At 42.1% G+C, this 19,727-nt stretch overlaps 1 protein-coding gene across 1 annotated transcript in view; it reads left to right on the top strand.

Moving 5' to 3' along the window:
• SLC26A8 (solute carrier family 26 member 8) overlaps window positions 1–19,727 on the top strand; it is an 83,280-nt gene that overhangs the window by 9,208 nt on the left and 54,345 nt on the right. Inside the window, exons 2-4 of the mRNA XM_016223671.2 lie at window positions 1,338–1,477; window positions 15,478–15,594; window positions 17,187–17,368. Of these exons, the coding sequence (XP_016079157.2) occupies window positions 1,338–1,477; window positions 15,478–15,594; window positions 17,187–17,368 (439 nt within the window). The remainder of the gene's footprint in view (window positions 1–1,337; window positions 1,478–15,477; window positions 15,595–17,186; window positions 17,369–19,727) is intronic.

Below are 19,727 nucleotides of genomic sequence, written 5' to 3'. Positions count from 1 at the left end.
GTCCCAATGCCATGCTCTACTCACCTCCATAGAAGGAGAGAGCACACTGTGTGCACCTGCCTAACACCCAGGGGCTCTCATAAAAATAGCAATATGATCTCCCTTTCAAACCAATGGTCTTGCCGCTGGCTCCTGAGCAGAATTTAACAGCTGTCAAAATTAGGAATCAGGAGACCTGGTTTCTAGCCCCAGCTCTGCTCACATTTACTGCTGTGATCTTGGCAAAGCCACTCACACTTATTTGGCCCTAATTACCTTAGGGATAGTAATGCTCATAGTTGTGAGAGTCAAACGTACGTTTTACTTCCCTTCTGAGCATACGTTTTATTCTTGCTATGGTCAAATCCCAATTATCCGGCTACAGCTCATACATGAAAAATCTTCATACTCTTTGCTTTCAGCCCTTACTAAAACGTAAATAGCAAAAAGCAATGTAAAATAAAACTAGTTTTACTGAGTAATTAACTGATTGATTGATGGTCATTCTTCTGTTAGATGATCTAAAGGTTAAAATAGTTTTTCTCAATTTCAGTATCATGGACACTTTGGACCAGACCGTTGTTTCTTACAGGGTGTTTAACAGCATCCCTGGCCTCTACCCACTCGATGCCGGTCATGATCATCAAAAATGTCTCCAGACATTGCCAAATGTCCCCTGGGGAACAGAATTGCTTCTGGTTGATATCTACTGGAGTAAAGGATAGCAAAGGCTTATTTTATTGCTTTTTACTTATTTGGCCAACCCCTTAAGTATGGTAACTCTGTTTTCTATATTTTCTATAAATTTCTGCACATTACAGGCCAAATCCACATAGAGTTAGTGTTCAGTAAAATATTTCGTATAGGGGAATGGTGTGAATATGTCATTACCCCTGCCACCCACCAATACCACATGTCAAAAAACTGTCCTTATCAAGAGAAAGCACTAACAGCCCATTTTCTGCTGGAAGGTTGGTAACTTTATATCACTCTAAACATCCTATAAAAACACTGGACTTACAAGGCTTAGATTTTGTACACTGGACTTACAAGGCTTATTTTGGTTTATGTATGACAATGGCTTTCAAGTGGGGGCGATTCCGTCTCCCAGGGAACGTTTGGCAATGTCTGGAGACATTTTGGGGTGTCACAACAGGGGATGGGGCAGCTAGTGGGATGCTGCTAACCCCTATAATGCATAGGACAGCCCCACAAAGAATGACCCGGCCCAGTAGGTCAAAGCCCTGCAGTGCTAACCGGGAGCTCGCTGGGTGGGGAGACGAGGCCCCGCCCGCTTCTGGGCGATGCGGGCTTTTCCTTGGAGAACCTAATCAAGTTTCTGTTCTTCTTTCTCACAGCTGCTCATGGGACAAGTTCCTGAGATGCATGCTTACGGTGTTTCCCTTCCTAGAGTGGATGTGTTTGTACCGATTCAAGGATTGGCTTCTTGGAGACTTACTTGCAGGTGTAAGTGTTGGCCTTGTGCAAGTTCCCCAAGGTAAGGAAGATACGAAGCCTTTTCACCCACACACTTACCTTACCTGCCAGGTTCCTAACTCAGGATGGCTCCAAAAGACTCAGTTTAGTTTGGACCCCTGAATACTTCCAAGAGTATCTGCAATGGCCATTCACGGTCATTTTTTGCTTAACTAGTCATTTCTTACTCACATGACTGCAACAGACCCACGGGCATGGGTTTTGCTTCCAAAGGTGAGGGTTACGAAACATAGCGTGCTAGCAGCTCTTCACCGGGTCGCACACGGCCGTCCGGGGGCTCCTCTTGGTCTCTGAGTGGCAGTCCAGATGTAAGGCACGATCATGCGGGTAGGCAGGCAGCGAGCTGGACTTCGGAAGCCTCATTTCCCAAATAGGAACCAACCTCTCGTAACTTTCATTAACTCTTGCGTCCAGGGTCCCACAAGCAACATGCCCAGTTATAAGATCCTTGTGCTCAGGGGAGCCAAAGCTAGGGCTTCCCACTGGGTATTTGCTTTCATTCAGTCCTCTTGGTTGAGGCAGAGTATACTAATCGGGCTCATTTTAGTTTTTATTTTTGTCTTTTGTTGTTGTTGTTAATCTTCACCCTAGGATATTTTTTTCCATTGATTCTTAGAGAGAGTGGGGGGGGGGGAAGAGTGAGAGAGAGAGACAGTGATGTGAGAGAGGCGGCGAGGTGAGAGAGGCTCACCCACACATCGATTGGTTGCCTCCCGAACACACCCCAGCTACGGCCAGGAATTGAACCTGCAGCCCAGGCATGTGCCCTTGACCTGGAATCGAACCTGTGACGCAGGCCATGCTCTAACCTCTGAGCCACACGGGCCAGGGTGAATCGGGCTCGTTTTTACTATATAATCAATGTTGGCTGGTAACAGCTGACATTCCACTGTTTTCAGGTTTCCAGAAAAACATCTGGAAAGTTAATCCAAGATCAAATTTATCCACAGAGAAAGAGGAAGGATTTTGTTAATCCTTTATCCACAGCGGTTCCCAGTTCCCTGCATAGTCTTTAAACACTTCTGTTTCTATATTTTTCTGGGGCCGACCAGGCAGGATGGAAACTTGTGATTATACAGGTTGTGCGTAGCACAAAAGAGGCCAAAGAGCCAAGTGGTAGCTTTCTGACACACGGCTGTTAGCTGAGGAAAGGGGTCCCTTTTTAAAAAATTATCATACAGTAAAACTGACTTTTTCCCCTTTTGGTGTACAGTTCTATGAATTTCAACACATATGTAGATTTATGTAACCACCACAATCAAGATACATCACAGCTCCATCAGCCCCAAATCTCTCCCGTGCCACCCCTTTTTAGTTACATTGTCCCCTAACCTCCAACCCCTGCAACCACTTTTCTCCGTCACCAAGTTCTGTCTTTTGAGAATATCACATAAACGGACCCATCTAGTGTGTAACTTTTGAACGCTGGCTTCTTTAATTCAGCATTAGGCCCTTGAAATTAATGCAAACGGTTATATGCATCCCTCGTCGGTTCATTTTTATTGCTGAGTAATATTCCATGGTACGGCTGTCCCATTGGCTTGTTGGTGGAGCTTTGCTTCCAGGTTTTGACTGTCACAAGTAAAGTTGCTGTGACCATTCATGCACAGGTTTTTGTGTGCGCATGTTTCCATTTCTCTAAGGTAAAGGCCGAGGAGTGGTATTGTTGGTCAGATGGCAAAGCGTAGGTTTAACTTTACAGGAAACTGCCAAGCTGTTTTCCGGAGCGGCTGTCCCTGCCGTTTGCCATTTTCACCAGCAATGTGTGAGAATTCTGGTTCCTCCACGCTCCCGGCAGCCTTGAGATGGTTAGATTTACACGCGTTCCTAAGAAACGGCCGAGCAATCCCTCGTATCCTTCACCCACTTTCCCCAGTGGTAGCACCTTGCAAAACCACAGTTCAATCTTACAACCAGGTTATTGGTATTGATACAATAAAGATACGGAACATTTCCACCACCACAGGGGTCCCTCCTGCTGCCCTCTGATGGTCACCCCCACTTGCCTCCTGGCCCCCTTCCCTCCTTAACCTCTGGCCACCTCTGATCTGTTCTTCATTTCTATAATTTTGACATTTCAAGAAAGTTACACGAATGGAGTCGTGGGTATGTAAACCTTTGGGGCTGGCTTCTTTCAACATCTTAATTCTCTGGAGATTCGTCTAGGCCGTCGTGTGTATTAATAGTTCGTTCCTTTCGTTGCCAAGTAGCATGCCACGGTATGGACGTCCCCCAGGTCGGTTAAACATTCACCCTCCCAGGACGTTGGAAGTGTTTGAAGCTTTGGGCTACTATAAATACAGCTGCTGTGGACATCTGTGTGTAGGTTAGTGAGCAGGGTCCTCATTTCTCTGGGATAACTATCCAGGAGAGCAGTTGTTGGATGGTAGGGTATTTGCATGTTTAGTTTTTTTAAGGAAATGCCAAGCTGCTCTCCAGAGTGGCGGCATCATTTTACACCCCTACCAGCAATCTGAGTGCCCCGTAGCCCTGCATCCTCGCTGGCATTTGGTGGTGTCGCTTTTTGCTTTAGCCGCCCAGGTGGCGTGGAGCGCGATCTCGCGATCTCGCTGTGGTTCCAGGTTGCGCCTCCCCGGTGGCTATTGAGGCTGAACAGCTTCTCAAATGGGACTTGTCCAGCTATATATTTTAACGAGTGGCTCTTCTTGTCTTTTGCTCATGTTCTAACTGGATTGTTTGCATTTTTACTAATGAGTTTTGAGAATTATTTATATATTTTAGATACCAGTCCTTTGTCAATTGCGTCCTGCAAATATTTTCTACCAGCCCGAGGCCTGTCTTTTTTTTAAAATCCTCCCCTGAGGATATGTTTTTATTGACTTGAGAGAGAGGGGAAGGGAGAGGGAGAGAGAGAAACACTGATGTGAGAGAGAGACATGAGTCAGTTGCCACTATATGTCCCCCAGCCCGGGGTGGAAGCTCAGCCTAGTTATGTGCCCTGACCGGGGGTCGAACCCACAACCTGTGGTGCAGGCGATGAAGCTCCCGCGGACTGAGCCGCCTGGCCAGGGCTATAGCCTGTCTCACCATCCTCTTAACAAAATCTTTAAAGAGCAAACTTTTTTATTTTGATGAAACCTAGTTTTTATTGTCTTTTATTTTAGCCGTTCTAAGAGGTTCGTGGTGGTTTTCATTGGCATTTTCCTGATGGCTAGTGAGGTCCAACATCTTTTTATGTTCTTATCAGCTATCCTCATATTGTCTTTGGTGAAGTACCTGTTCGAGTTCTTTGCCCATTTTTTAAATTTGAATTTTGTTTTTCTTACTGTTAATTTTTGGGAATTCTTTATATATCCTGGATTTAAGTTCTTTGTAGATATGTGATTTGCAAATACGTTCAGTCTGTAGCTTATCCTTTCATTCTCTTGACAGTACCTTTCACAGAGCAAAAGGTTTTGATTTTTAAATATATCTTTTTTTTTATTGATTTCAGAGAGAGGAGAGGAGAGGGAGAGAGAGAGACAGAAACATCAATGATGAGAGAGTCATTGATTGAGCCCGCAACCCGGGCATGTGCCCTGACCGGGAATCGAACCCCGATCGCCTGGATCCTAGGTCGATGCTCAACCTCTAAGCCACGCCCAGCCGGGCAGGTTTTGATTTTTATAAAGTCCAATTTATCATTTTTTCCCCCTTTTATGGATTGTGCTTTCTCTATCCTATATTGGAACTCTTCGCCTAACTCCAGGTCACAAAGATTTTCTCCCATGTTTTCTTTTACGTCTTACAGTTTTATGTTTTACATTAAGATCTACAATCCATTTTTATTTTATCTTTATATAAGGTGTGAAGCTTAGGTCAAGATTTATTTTTGTTGCATTTTCAGCACTATTTTTAAAGAAGACTATCCTCCATTGAGTTGCTTTTGCACTTTTGTCAAAGATCAAATAGCCATATTATATTTTTGTGGGTCTGTTTCTGGACTCTATTCTGTTCCATTCTGTGACTGTCCCTTTGCCAATGTCATGTCTTAATTATTTTATCTTTATAGTAAGTCTTAAAATTGGGTAGTGTGATTTCTCCACCTTTGTTCCCTTTCAAAATTGTTTTAGCTATTCTTCCATATAATTTTTTTTGTCTATATCCACAAAAAAATTCTCCCGAGGTTTTGATAGCTGTTGCATTGAATTCGCAGATCACTTTGCAGAGAATTATGTTGAGTTTCCGACCCATGACCACAGCATGTCTCTCCATTTGTTTAGGTCTCATTTGACTTCTTTCATTAGCATGTGTAGTTTGCAGCATACAGATCCCATACATATTTTGTCAGAATTATATCTCTTTCATTTTTGAGGCAGTATTGTATGTGATAATTGAAACTATTTTGGTTTCCAGCTGTTCATTGTTTGCATACAGAAATATAGTTGATGTTTATGTGTTCCCCTCATACTCACTTATTAGTTCTAAGAATCTTTTATAGATTCCCTGGGATCTACTACCTTGACAACCATGTCATCTGTGAGTAGGAACAGGTGTGTTTCTTTCTTTCTGTTCTGAGTGGCTTTTATGACTTTTTCTTGCTTTTGTGCTGGCTGAGACTTCCAGTGCGGTGCTGAGTAAGAGTGGTGAGAACAGGCATTCTTGCCTTATTCAGTATTTCACCGTTAATTATTATGTGAGCTGTAGGGTGCTTGTAGATGCCCTTCATTAGGTGAAGGAAGTTCCCATCGCTTCTAGTTTGCTGAGAATTTTTATCATGAGTGGATGGTGCATTTTGCAAAATGCTTTTTTGTGCATGTATTGAAATAATCATGTGGTTTTTATCTTTAGTCTGTTAATATGGTGGATTACATTAACTGATGTTTAAGTATTGAACTGGTAGCTACAAACCAAAATGATCCACTCCCTGGAAGTACACTCACGTCCAGGGAGATATCAGAAAATCTCCAGAGCATTCCTGTGGTGTTGCAATGAGAGACATGAACCCTTGGCACTGATGCTCTAACTCTGAGTCCCCTGCTCACTCCTACTTATCAGATTTATGGTCAAAGTTTGAGGACATCCTATTGCTAAATTACCAAATCATCAGTGTAATTTGGTACCAAAATAAGAATAGCATTAGGATGTATAAGCATGCCTAGCATCCAGCACAATATCTAGCACATAGTAGGTACTCAATATATTTGTTGAATAGTAATTATCACATAACTGTATGAATGAACGAGTCCGTGTAACCCTTGCTAAGAAATTGTGCGTTTTTTTAAGTGGTATGAATAATGAAATAATCTGGAGAAGTTTTACTTATATTAAATAGAAATATAGTTGATGTTTATGTGTTCATTATGACTTAATGATTTTCTTCAAATGAAACAAAAATACTGCATGGTGAAGACCTTATTAAAAATATGCTAAAAGTACCAATTTGAAATGAAGGCTACAGGAACTGAAATGAATAATTTACAGGGAATCAACAGCAGAGTAGAGGACGCTGAGAATCAAATCAGCAATTTGGAACATGAGGAAACAAAAAACACCCAACCAGAAGATCAAAAAGAAAAAAGAATCCAGAAATATGAAGATAGTATCAGGAGCCTCTGGGACAACTTCAAGAGCCCAACATTCATATTATTGGGGTGCCAGAAGGGGAAGAAAGAGACCAAGGAATTGAAAACCTATTTGAAAAAATAATTACAGAAAACTTCCCCTACCTGGGGAAAGAAATAGACTTTCAAGTCCAGGAAGCACAGAGGGTCCCAAAGAAGAGGAACCCAAAGAGGCCCACAGCAAGACACATCATAATTAAAATGCCAAAGGTTAAAGACAAAGAGAGAATCTTAAAAACAGCAAGAGAAAAGCAGTTAGTTACCTACAAGGGAGCACCCATACGACTGTCAGCTGATTTCTCAACAGAAATTTTGCAGGCCAGAGGGAGTGGCAAGAAATATTCAAAATGATGAAAAACATGGAACTACAACCAAGATTGCTCTACCCAGCAAAGCTATCATTTAGAATTGAAGGTCAGTTAAAGAGCTTCTCAGACAGGGAAAAGCTGAAGGAGTTCATCACCACCAGACCAGCACTGCAGGAAATGTTGAAGGGTCTTCTTTAACAAGAAGCTAATGAACAAAAGAATCTGATGAACTAAATAGATCCAGAGACATTGACACATGTAACAGACGATCATATTTCAGGGGAGAGAGGGAAGGGGGGTGGAGGGTGGGAAGAGATTAACCAAAGAAGTTATATGTATAACCCATGGACACAGTTAATTACGGGGTGAAGGCCTGGGAAGGGGGTGGGAGGGAAGTGGAGGGGATCAAGTGGGGGAGGGGAATGGTATACCTGTAATACTCTTAACAATAAAGATAAATTTAAAAAAAAAATGCTAGATCTGGCCAGGTTCTATTATTTTTGTAACTTTTCCATAAGTCTAAAATAAGTTCAAAATTATAAAAGTTTTTAAGGGTATTGGAAAATTTGGAAACTTGGTTTCCTTCTCTCTCTCCACAGCCTAAGTTTAAGTGAGAATGGGCAACTTAGTGTCAGGCTGTTACCAAGTAATTCTCTTACCTTCCCTGTATCGGTAAGTGATTTGAAACCCTACATTTCAAAAGACCCACTCTTCATGCTAATGTTGCTTATCAAGAGTAAGTAGGGGCTATTCAACATTGTACTGGAATTCATAGGCAGTGTATTAAAGCAAGAAAAGGAAATATAAGGTATAAGGATTGTAAAGGAAGAAATAAAACTTTATTGATCATACATTTTTTTTAATGCAGAGAATTGGAAAGAGTCTACAGATAAGTTAATAGAATTAATAAGATTTTATCCAGGTTGCTGGGTACAAGATCAATATATAAAAAATCAATAATATTCCTATATACCTGTAGAAAACAACGGGAAAAATTTTTAAAAGGTAACATTTATAGTCCCAGCCAGGTGGCTCAGTTGGTGGGAGCATTGTCCCATACACCAAAAAGACTGCAGGTTTGATTCCTGGTAGGGGAACATACCTGAGTTGTGGGTTCGATTACTGGTTGGGGTGCGTGTGGGAGGCAACTATAGATGTTTTTCTTTCACATCAATCTTCCCTCCCCCCTCTTCTTCCCCCTGTTCCTCTCTCTCTAAAATCAATAAACATACCCTTGGGTGAGGGTTAAAAATATATATACCGTTTACAAAAGCATAATAAATATGAAGGACATTCTAATGAAACTGAGACATTGAGATGTGCAAGACCTCTAAAGAGAAATTACACAACTTTACTTAGTAATATTAACGAAGACCTAAAGTAATTGAAAGCTAGCATACTCATGGGTTAGAAGACTCAATATTTAAAAATCTCAGTTCTCTCAAAATAGATTTATAGATTCATTAGAATCTCAATGTAAATTCTAATAGAACTTTTTTTAAATCCTCACCCAAGGATATTTTTTCCATTGCTTTTCAGAGAGAGTGGAAGGAGAGAGAGAGACATCAATGTGAGAGAGACACATCGATTGGTTGCCTTTCACACATGATCCAACTGGGTCTGGGGATCGAGCCTGCAACCGAGGTATGTGCCCTTGTCCAGAATCGAACCCAGGACCCTTTAGTCCAAGGGCCGACGCTCTAACCACTGAGCCAAACCAGCTAGGGCCTAACAGGGCCTTTTAATAAAACATTATAAACAGATTCTATAATGTACGTAAGTGCAAAAAGCCAAGAACAGCCAAATTATTTTGAAGAACAACTTGGGAGACTTGCTTCTCCAGGTATCAAGACTTAACATAAAGTTATAATAATTTTTAAGATAACGTACAGTAAAAGGAGAAAGAATAAATAAACACTCATACATGTATATATTGAAATACACAGAAGGGAAATGAGCAATCTCAAGCAACTCACCACAACATGGGAGATTCATATATATGTGTGTGTGTGTGTGTATATATATATATATATTATATATATTGAGCAAAAGGAGCAGAAATAAAAATGATATGCAGTATAACTCCATTAATATAAAGTTCAAAAGTGGCTGAACTAAACTATATTGTTAAGCTATATATATATATATGTCCACTAGTGATAAAACTATAAAGAAAGTTAAGAAATTGTTATCACAAAAGTCAAAATAATAAATACTTGTGTAGGGAGAAATGGAGTTGTAATCAAAGACCTGGGTGGTGGATGTTTGTTTTATAAATATTTACTAAGCTCACCTCCTATTTTAATGCACTTTCTATGTGTATATTATATTTGACAATAAAAATGGTGATTATTAAATTATCAAAACTATTACTAAATTAATTACTAAAAAAGTAAGAGTGTGGTATTGCAGAGATAGACAATTACGCTAATGGAACAGAAAAGAGTTACACACATTTAAGTTGCATGGTTTATATCAGATGTGTCACTAGAAACAACTTTTTAATAAATTGTGTGAAACAATTGGATTCTTATATGAAAAACAATTTTTAGACCTCTACCTCACACCATACACAAAAATCTATTCCTGGTAGAAGATGGCGGTGGATTGAGTAGAAGCTACCCTGACACTTTCCTGGGACCAAACTGGATTTACAACTAAAACACAGAAAAAGCACCCTGAATAATCAACTGCAACTAAAGACGAGCTGGGGAGCACCCTCATAACCAAGGAAGAAAAGGGGAGACCACATAGAGACTGGTAGGAAGTGTGGAGGTCAGAGGGCAGCTGGGCCCCTACAGGCAGCAGCCGAAGGTCTGGAGGGATAGCTCAGCTGTGGGGTCCCCCTCAGAACTCTGGGGCCTAAACCCCAAGCTGGGCTTCCCAGCCCAGAGAACCAGAACTGAGAAAGGTGCCCACATAACATCTGGCTGTGAAAAGCAGCAGGGATTCTGTCTGCCAGGGAAAGACGCCTGGAAATGCAGGCACCCTCTTAAAAGGCCAACTCACAGAGCTTTGTGTACAGCCACTCACCTTGGGCTCCAGCAGAGGAAAGGTAGAGTGACTAGAGCAGTGTGAGGAGAACCCAGGGGGCTGGCTGGGGGAATAGATATCAGAGGGCACCAATCTGGACCCCAGTGCTGAGTCACTCCCCCATACTGCAGAGGACATCTTTCTCAGGCAGACACTTACCTTCCAAGCAGCTTTTGCCTGGGGGGAAACCAATTGCCCCACTCTGTTGGAAAACCTCTGGCCCCATCCCCTGGAGTTTCTGCAACCTGAGGCTCATTAAGAGACTGATAACAATCAGACTCTGGATCCTTTGAGTCTTTGCCTGATTTGTTTCTAGACCCAGGCCTTGGAAAAGCAGACCTTGGTGCCCATCTTGGTCCTTTCCATACACAACCAGCCCCAGCAGAGGGAACCCGTGGAGTGCAGAAAACTTCAAACAGGGTACTCAAGGCCAGTCACAAACAGCATCTGACATTGACCTGCACCAGGGACCATCCAAAAGACTGGAAGTCCTAGCAGATCTACCTAATACATAGAAACAAACCCAAACAGGCAGCCAAAATGGGGAGACAAAAAAACAAGCCCCAAATGAAAGAACAAAAGAATTCTCCAGAAGAAAAGATAAATGAAATGAAGATAAATAATCTGTCAGATATAGAGTTCAGAATAATGATCATAAGGATGCTCAACAGCATGAGAAAAGATATGGAAACTAGGAAGGAAATTAAGAATTGCAGTAGAAATAAAAAAGACATTGGAAGGAAAGAACAGCAGATTAGGGGAAGCTGAGGATCAGATCAGAGAATTAGAAGACAGGGTAGAAAAAAATCACTCAATCAGAGAATCAAAATGAAAAAAAACAAAAAACAGGAAAACAGTTTAAGGGAGCTTGGGACTACATGAAATGTAACAATATTCGCATCATAGGAGTGCCAGAAGAGGTCAAAACTAAGCAAGGGTTAGAGAACCTGTTTGAAGAAATAAAAGCAGAAAACTTCCCTAACCATGTGAAGGAAAAACTCACAAGTTCAGGAGACACAGAGTCTCTATCAGGAAAAACCCAAAGAGGCCCACGCCCAGACACATCATAATTAAAATGCCAAAAATTCAAGACAAAGATTGAATCTTAAAGGCAGCAAGAGAAAAGCAATCTGTTACCCACAAGGGAGCTTCCCTAAGTCTGTCAACTGATTTCTCAACAGAAACTCTACAGGCCAGAGGGGAATGTTGTGAAGTATTCAAGGTAATGAAAAGCAAGGATCTGAAACCAAGACTACTCTATCCAGTAAGGCTACCATTCAAAATAGATGGTGAAATAATGAGCTTCCCAGACAAAAAAAAAATGACTAAGGGAGTTTATCACCACCAAACCAGCATTGCAAGGAACGTTAAAGGGACTGCTGTAATAATAAGAAGAAATAGAGAGAAAGAGAAACATAAGCATAAAGAAATAAAATGGCAATAGATAAGAACCTATCAATAATAACCTTAAATATAAATGGATTAAATGCCCCAATCAAAAGACTTAGGGTAGCTGAACAGATAAGAAAACAAGACCCAAATATATGCTGTCTACAGGAGACACGCCTCAGAACAAAAGACTCACACAGGCTGGAAACAAAAACTTTTGCAGGACTTTAAAGGAGAGATCGACACCAATACAGTCATACTAGGGGGCTTAATACCTCACTGACTTTACTGGATAGATCTTCCACCCAAAAAAATCAACAAGGAAACAGTGACTGTAAGTGACACACTAGATCAGATGGATTTAATTGACATTTACAGAACGTTCCACTCCAAAGCTGCAGAATATACATTGTCCTCAAGTGCACATGGGACATTCTCAAAGACAGACCACATGTTAGGACACAAAACAAGCCTCTACAAGTTCAAGAAGATTGAAATCATATCAAATATCTTCTTGGACATTTACACCATGGAATACTATGTAGCTATAAAGGATCCCTTACCCTTTGAGACAGCATGGTGGGACCTGGAGAGTATTATGCTAAGCGAAATAAGTCAGTCAGGGAAAGACAAGTGTCACATGATCTTACTCATATGTGGAATCTAATGGACAAAATAAACTGATGAACAAAATAGATGCAGAGACATAGAAGCATGGAACAGACTGAGGGACCTCAGTGGGCAGGTGGGAGTGAGGCAGTGGGTGGGGGGAGATTAATCACAGGATTTATATGCACATATGCATAACCCATGGACACAGACAATAGTGGGCTGTAGGCCTGGGGAGGGGGGTACAGGGTGGAGGGGATCAGTGGGGAAAAAGGGGGACATTTGTAATACTTTCAGCAATAAAGATAAATTTTTTTTTTAAAATCTATTCCTGGTAGATTAAAGATCTAAATGTTAAAGGTAAAGCAATAAACATTTTTTGGAATAATGTAGGAGAACATCTTCATGATCTTGATGTAGAAAATGATTCCTTAAACAAGACACCAAAAGCACTAGCCTAATAGGAAAAGATAAATTGAATTAAGTAAAAGTTAAGAACTGTTTATTCAAAGACACCATGAAGATTGAAAAGTGAACCACAGAATGGGAGAGATATTTGTACCAATATACCCAACAAATTATTTAATCTGTAACATATATACTCCTACAAATCTGTAAGGGAACAATGAGATTGATCAACATTATTGGTAATTAATGAAGGGAAAATTGAAATTAAAATGAGTTACACACTAACTCATACAGACTAAAATGAAAAGTCTGACAGTATCTTGTGCTAGTACAGAGGTAGGTAATGGGAAATGCTGGTGGGAGTGCAATGTACAACCATTTGGAAAACAGTTTGGCATTTTCTGGTAAATGCTCCAGCAGTTATGCTGCAGGGGATATTATGTCAAGGAACTTATACATCTATGCACCAGGAGACCTGTGTATAAAAATATTCAATGCAGTATAGTTCATAATAGCCCCAAACTGGAAACAAAGACCAGAGACCATGCAAGCCTGGAGACAAAGACAATGGGAAAGTAGCTTCCTTGGATCCTGATGGCTTTTTAGTTCTGGTTCCAGCCTCTGATGAGGCCCAACTGCCCTTTGTACTCTTTTAATAAATTTCCTATTTTGCTTAAGCTAATTTAAGCAGCTTTTCTGTTTCTTGCAATCAGTAGAGCCTTGCTTAGAAAAGAAAATGTGGAAAGGGAACTTACAAATTACACGAGACTTCAGATATGTCAGTTGATGTGAAGACCATATTTGAGCCCCGATGTAAACACAAAGATTGTAAAAGAAAGTGCAACATATAATAGTAAATGATTTTTTTAAAGATCACCCCAAACCCACTATACTTCTGGCTCAAGGTCTCTCGTGAGGTTCCAGTGAAGGTGTCAGTCATCTCAAGGCTCTACTGAGGCTGGAGGATCAGTTTCCACCCATGGGCTTGCTGGCCGGCCTGGTTTCCTTGCCGTGTGGCCTCTCCATGGGCTGCTTGAGTGTCCTCACAGCATGGCAGCTGGCAGGTCCAATTGCATATGTGGGACCCAATGCAAAATGAAAGTGCAGAGCCCCCAGTTCAAAAATTATTCAGAATTTCAAGATGGTCAGAGTAGAGCATGAAGCCAAGTTTGGAGGCTTCTAAGCCAAGGACTCTATGTGATTGCCTCAGTCACACACCCTTGAAGCCAACTCTGGTGGTTGGTGACCTGAATGAGAGAGAGCAGCCAAGACGGGAGCCACAGTCTTCCGGCAACCTGATCTCAAAGTGATATCCTATCACTTTTGTTGAATTCCACTTATTGGAAGCAACTCATAAGGCCCATCCCACACTTCAGGGGTGGGGATGGCACAAGGGCGTGAACACCAAGTAGCCACTGCAGATCATCCGAGAGGCCCTCTGCCACAACTACGCCTGTGAGATAAGCAGGGAACCTGAGCACGGACTGGATATCTGATAATGTTAAAGGGCCATTCTGTCTTAGGTGTGATGTAGTTAAATTAAAAGAGGGTCTTCTTTTAAAGATACATACTGAGATAGCTACTGATAAAATGATTCATGTCTTTGGATTTGTTTCAAAATAACATGGATGGGAGAGGAGTGGGGGCACAGGTGAAACAGGACTGGCCATCAACTGACCATTGTTGAAGCAGGTGATGGATACATGGGGGTTCGTTATACTCTCTCTATTTTTTTAAATATATTTTTTACTGATTTCAGAGAGAAAAAGGGAGGGGGAGAGGGAGAGGGAGAGGGAGAGGGAGAGGGAGATAGAAACATCAATGATGAGAGAAAATCGTTGATCGGCTGCCTCCTGCACACCCCCCTGGGGATCGAGCCACAACCCTGGGCACGTGCCCTGACCGGGAATCAAACCTTGATCTCCTGGATCCTGGGTCGATACTCAAATGCTGAGCCACGTCAGCTGGGCTGTTATACTCTATTTTTGTATATGTGTGAACTTTTCCAATAAAAAGAGAGCCTTGCTTGTCCAAGACAGTAAATCGGCTCAGTGGGCTCACTGGTATGGTCTAAGGTGAGGACCTCAGGGCAGGAGCTATGGGCTTGAGACAGTAAAGGGTGACACCATGCATGTTAATCCACTTACCTCCAACTTTCCTGATTCTCATGGTGCTTCTTACAAAAGACAGTAAGTACTGAGAAAGGAGCTGAAGGAAGAGAGAGTGGTTAGCATGTGGAAGAGGGACAGCACATTCCAACTTGGGGTCGAGCCAGTTAAGAGTGATTCTTGCCTTGCTCCCCAGCTCTGTCCTCAGTCCTGGAGAATTATCCGGCCTTCTCCCTAGTCTGGGGCTGGAGTGGCTGCCTCCAGGCGACTGGGGGTTGAGGTCTGATTGCCGTGATGTTTGCTTTCCATGATTAGCATGAGGACCTCCCAGTGAAAGGTGTTTAAGCCTGTGTTTAGAATTCAGGTGTAAAACCAAGTGGTGCAATAGAAACAGGAGCTAGAAATCCAAGGAGATAATAAAAGATGCTAATTAAAGGCTGTATGCCAAGGGATACTAATACCCGCCCTCAGTCAGATGTATACATAGATCATTTTTATTTTAAATATCCTTTATGGTTTTTACTTAAGGTGACTTTTAAAAGCCAGGCTACCTTTTCTTACTTCAACTATCTTGCTTTTCAGTCCTGACGTTTAGTTTGCTGGCAAGGCAACTGATTCCTCCTCTCAATATCTCATATGCGGCTTTCTGTTCTTCGATAGTTTATGTAATTTTTGGATCATGTCATCAAATGTCCATTGGTGAGTTCAGTACTGGAGCCTCGATCCTTTCCTTATTGCTAAGGGACCCCAAATGAAAGCTCTGTTTAAGGTAGAAAGAAAGGAGACAGAAGATGGACATTCTACCCATCGCATTCGTGTGTACATTTTAGAAATTGAACACTTCTAGTGTGTCATCATTAATGTCACCACCAGGTAAACAGACCAGAGAGCTGTTTCCCAAAGGAATTAAAGGACAGGCGGACTCTCCTTGGTGAGATTACCTCACACTGGGATCCGACTGCCCTCAAGAGGAAGATCCAGAAACAATTCTGCCAGTGCTTTCAGAGTGGATCCATCTTTCAGCTGGACCTACGATAACCAAATTCCATGGGCCTGATTTACAATCATCGTGTCAGCTTATTAATTTACGATTGTCATGGTAACCAAACGCTCAAATCCATAGGAGGAGCACTTTCTTTCTCAGAGTCAAAAGTCCACCTACTATTTTATAATTAGAAATGACTCTTACAGGAACCAGACTAGTTAAAGGCCATATAATCAGCACATTTCCTTCACATTTCCTGGGCGAACCTGCACAGAAATCAAACCACAAAATGCCCCACAGTCTTGGAAGGCCGTTGCCACCTTGGCCCAGCGAGGCGCCTTCCCGGGCTCCCCCGTGCAGCCAGGGCTCCCATCCTGACTGCTGTGCCCTTCCCCCAGATGTTTGTCCCGTCCGCGACCATCCCATTCTTTAGCTGCCCTGCCTTGTAAAGGCCACTATCACATCTTTTCACTGAAATACACTGTGTTGCTTTTACATTTGAACATTGGAGATCAATTTTATTCTCATTTTCCCGAGGCACATCACTATTATTTCCAAATACTGATAACAGGCCTATTAGAGTTTTATGTCTGTCGGGTAATTTATTTATTTTTATTTTTTTAAATATATCTTTATTGTTTTCAGAGAGAGGAAAGGAGAGGGAGAGAGAGAGATAGAAACATCAATGACGAGAGGGTCATTGATCAAGCCCACAACCAGGCATGTGCCCTGACTGGGACTCGAACCCCGATCGCCTGGATCCTAGGCCGACGCTCAACCGCTGAGCCACGCCAGCCTGGCTGTCGGTAATTTAAAAGTAAAGTCTGCCTTTGCCCCCCCTGGTGAATATATTGACATGAAGACTAAACGAAGTTACGTTTGGACCAGGTTTAGCGCAGTGTCCTTGTGCACCTGGTAAATCCTTCGTAAGTGTCAGGCTTTGCTTTTCTTCTTACCGGTTAGCTCTGTTTTCTGACACTCTAACCACCATCTACTTTTCACCGCCTCTACGAGCAGGCACAGCGGCTGAACCCCATGCACATTCCCAGTCCATTTTTCTTTGCACCCCACTCTATGCCCCTAATGAAAGAGGGGAATACCTGGACCACCAAACTGTGACTTGGTCACAGCTTGTGGGGCCAGAGCTCTTTCCCTGCACTTTCTTGCTCTCGGCGGCCACTTTCAAATAAGAAAAGTTCTTCAGATCAAGGACAAAACACCGTAAGATCACGCCTTGATTGTGTCAGTATCTTCAGTTTACCTGGATTTAAAAGCTCACCTTCTGCTGAAACTTCTTCTTTCGCAGGTTCCTTCTTTCTTTTGAGCGCCCTGATGATTAATGTCCTGAAGCTGTACCCATTCAACAGCGGCCACCTCATCCTGGGAACTTTCATCAAAGAGGATTTTTCGAACCCCTACTTCTTTACGGCCTATAACAGGTCCCTGAGTGTGGTGGCATCCACAACATTTGTGACTGGGATTATTCAGGTAGGCCCTGCGTCCAAACCTCTGAAAAAGAACCAAGGAAAGGGGTGCAAATAGACCCCTTCCTTTCATCGCTCCTGTTACCCATTAAGATGCCTCAGTGACTTGTTTCTGGAAAACTTGTGGGATGTGTGGATAGACTGTGACAAACCTTCCCCCTTGTCGGAAATCATCCACCATTGATGTTTCTGGGTTTTGTTTTTACTCTCCAAAATAGCTGTTTTTTTTTAATTTAGCTTTCCGACTCTGTGCTTGTGCCTTCCATATTTTCACAGTGATTTTCTGCTCCCCAAAGAGGAAAGCACGCTGATCCCATCACGAGCACATTTAGCACATGGACCCACCCCAGGCCCCGTGGACATGTTTTTTCATTAGACAACCTCACTAGGAGTTGAGGTCTCAGAGCACGAACTCCACGAAGTCGGCCAGGGCACAGGCCACATGCAGACCTTGGTGCTTCCCCAGGCTGCTTGGCGTAAGGGGAACCAATTCTACCACCAGGGGTTCGGGACAGGCTCGTTTCATTAGAGGCTGTGTTGTAGGACAGCCTCCGCTCTATGTCATATGCTGGACAGTTCTTTTTTTAAAATATATTTTTATTGATTTCAGCGAGAGGCAGGGAGAGGGAGAGAGAGAGAGAAACATCATTAATGAGGGAGTCGTCATTGATTGGCTGCCTCCTGCACGCCACCGACTGCGGATCGAGCCCGCACCTGGACTTGACTAAACCGCAATCTCCTGGGTCATAGATTGGTGCTCGACCACTGAGCCACACCGGCTGGGCCTCCGAGCAGTTCTGAATGCCTGAAGTTACTGTCCCCAGGAGAGAAAAAAGCCATCATCCAGCACTGATTTGGGATGAGATGCTAAACATTGTCACCAGTCCCTTCTCTAAAACTAAAGAAGGGTCCTAGGGACAATGGGCTAGAGTTTTATTTGTGATTTTGTGTTTTCAAAAATTCCTTTATATTCTTTCGACAAGAAGAGCACTGATAGGCTCAAATACTATATTTTGGATTACTAAGCATTAGAGTCAAACCTAGGATCCTTTTTCTGCAATGACAGGACCACAGCTTAAAGCACAATAATACCAATGACTTTTTAAAATATCAAAATTTATTTTTGTCAATGTCTTTCATTTTTGTCTGAGAGTCTACCATTTAAAAGCTTAATCCACTCAACTAAAATCACATATTCCAGATGTGTTTCTCTTTCTTCTCAACTAACCCACTCTCCAGCTAATTTTCACTAATCTACCCTGGGACCGTCTTTCATTAGGTAAGAATAGCTGCAAAGAAAAGCTATTATGGTATGCTGACCCCAGCCCTGACATTTGCCAGCTGTATGAACATAAATTTTCTTACCTTTGTGGACCTTAGTTTTCTCATGCATAAAATGGGAATAATATTTGTTTCGTGGGGTTTTTGTGAGGATTAAGTGAGAAAAATGCATGTATAACACTCATCCCAGAGCCTGTCACTTAGTAAGCATCAATAAATTATAATTACTGGATACAGAGAAATAAATTTGGTACTTTAACAGAGACCAACATTTTAAAATAAGATATAATTCCTGTAGTTAAAAAAAAAAAAAAATTCAATGTTGTAGGCGAAGACGAAGTAACAGGCAATAAGTTAATAACCTATTATCTAAGGGGCTTTGGGCATGTTTTGTCCCCTCCTCTGAGCCTCAGTTTTTTCATGTAATAAGGAGGAGAGATTCCATTTTCAGGAAAATGGAATAGATGTACTTTTCCCTATTCCTCCAGCTAAGTACAACTAAAAACCTTGGAACATTATATATAAAACAAATGTAAGAAGACTCTGAAAGGTGACGAGAAGAAGGGAAACAGGCTCAGAACCTCAGGACACAAGCAACAACACAGTGGTGAGTTCCCTGGGTTTTCTTTTTGCCTCATAGATCTTAATCTTGGTGCTGAAGAGGCCAGAAACCCAAAGTAGCAACAGGTACAGACAAAAAAAAAGCCCCAACAAAAGTCTGCCACAGACCAGGAAAGGTTAGCAAGACTGAAAACATTTATACGATAACTGGTCTACTCCAGACAAACACCAAGAATAAACAGAATTATGATATCACTGCCATTCATGCCAGCAAAGGCCAAGTGGGGAGCCTAGACTTCTACCCTCACTTACCTGTAATGAGGTGCCCACTCACTCCCAACAGGGGTGTTGTCAGAGAAGGCCAGATAGAGATTCAGAACTTTCATCCCCACTGGGCAGTAATGAGACAACCTTCCTACTCCATGCTGGGATGATGCCAGAGAAGGCCTAGTGAAGTCAGGTCTCTCACCATGAAGACAACCCCCCTTCCCCTGCTGTGATGTCCATGTGGGGAGAAGTAA

The sequence above is a fragment of the Miniopterus natalensis genome, chromosome 5 (assembly GCF_054644295.1).
Source record: "Miniopterus natalensis isolate mMinNat1 chromosome 5, mMinNat1.hap1, whole genome shotgun sequence".
Lineage (NCBI taxonomy): Eukaryota > Metazoa > Chordata > Mammalia > Chiroptera > Miniopteridae > Miniopterus > Miniopterus natalensis.
Note: the sequence above shows the minus strand (reverse complement) of the source record. Positions and strands in the feature narration are given on the sequence as shown.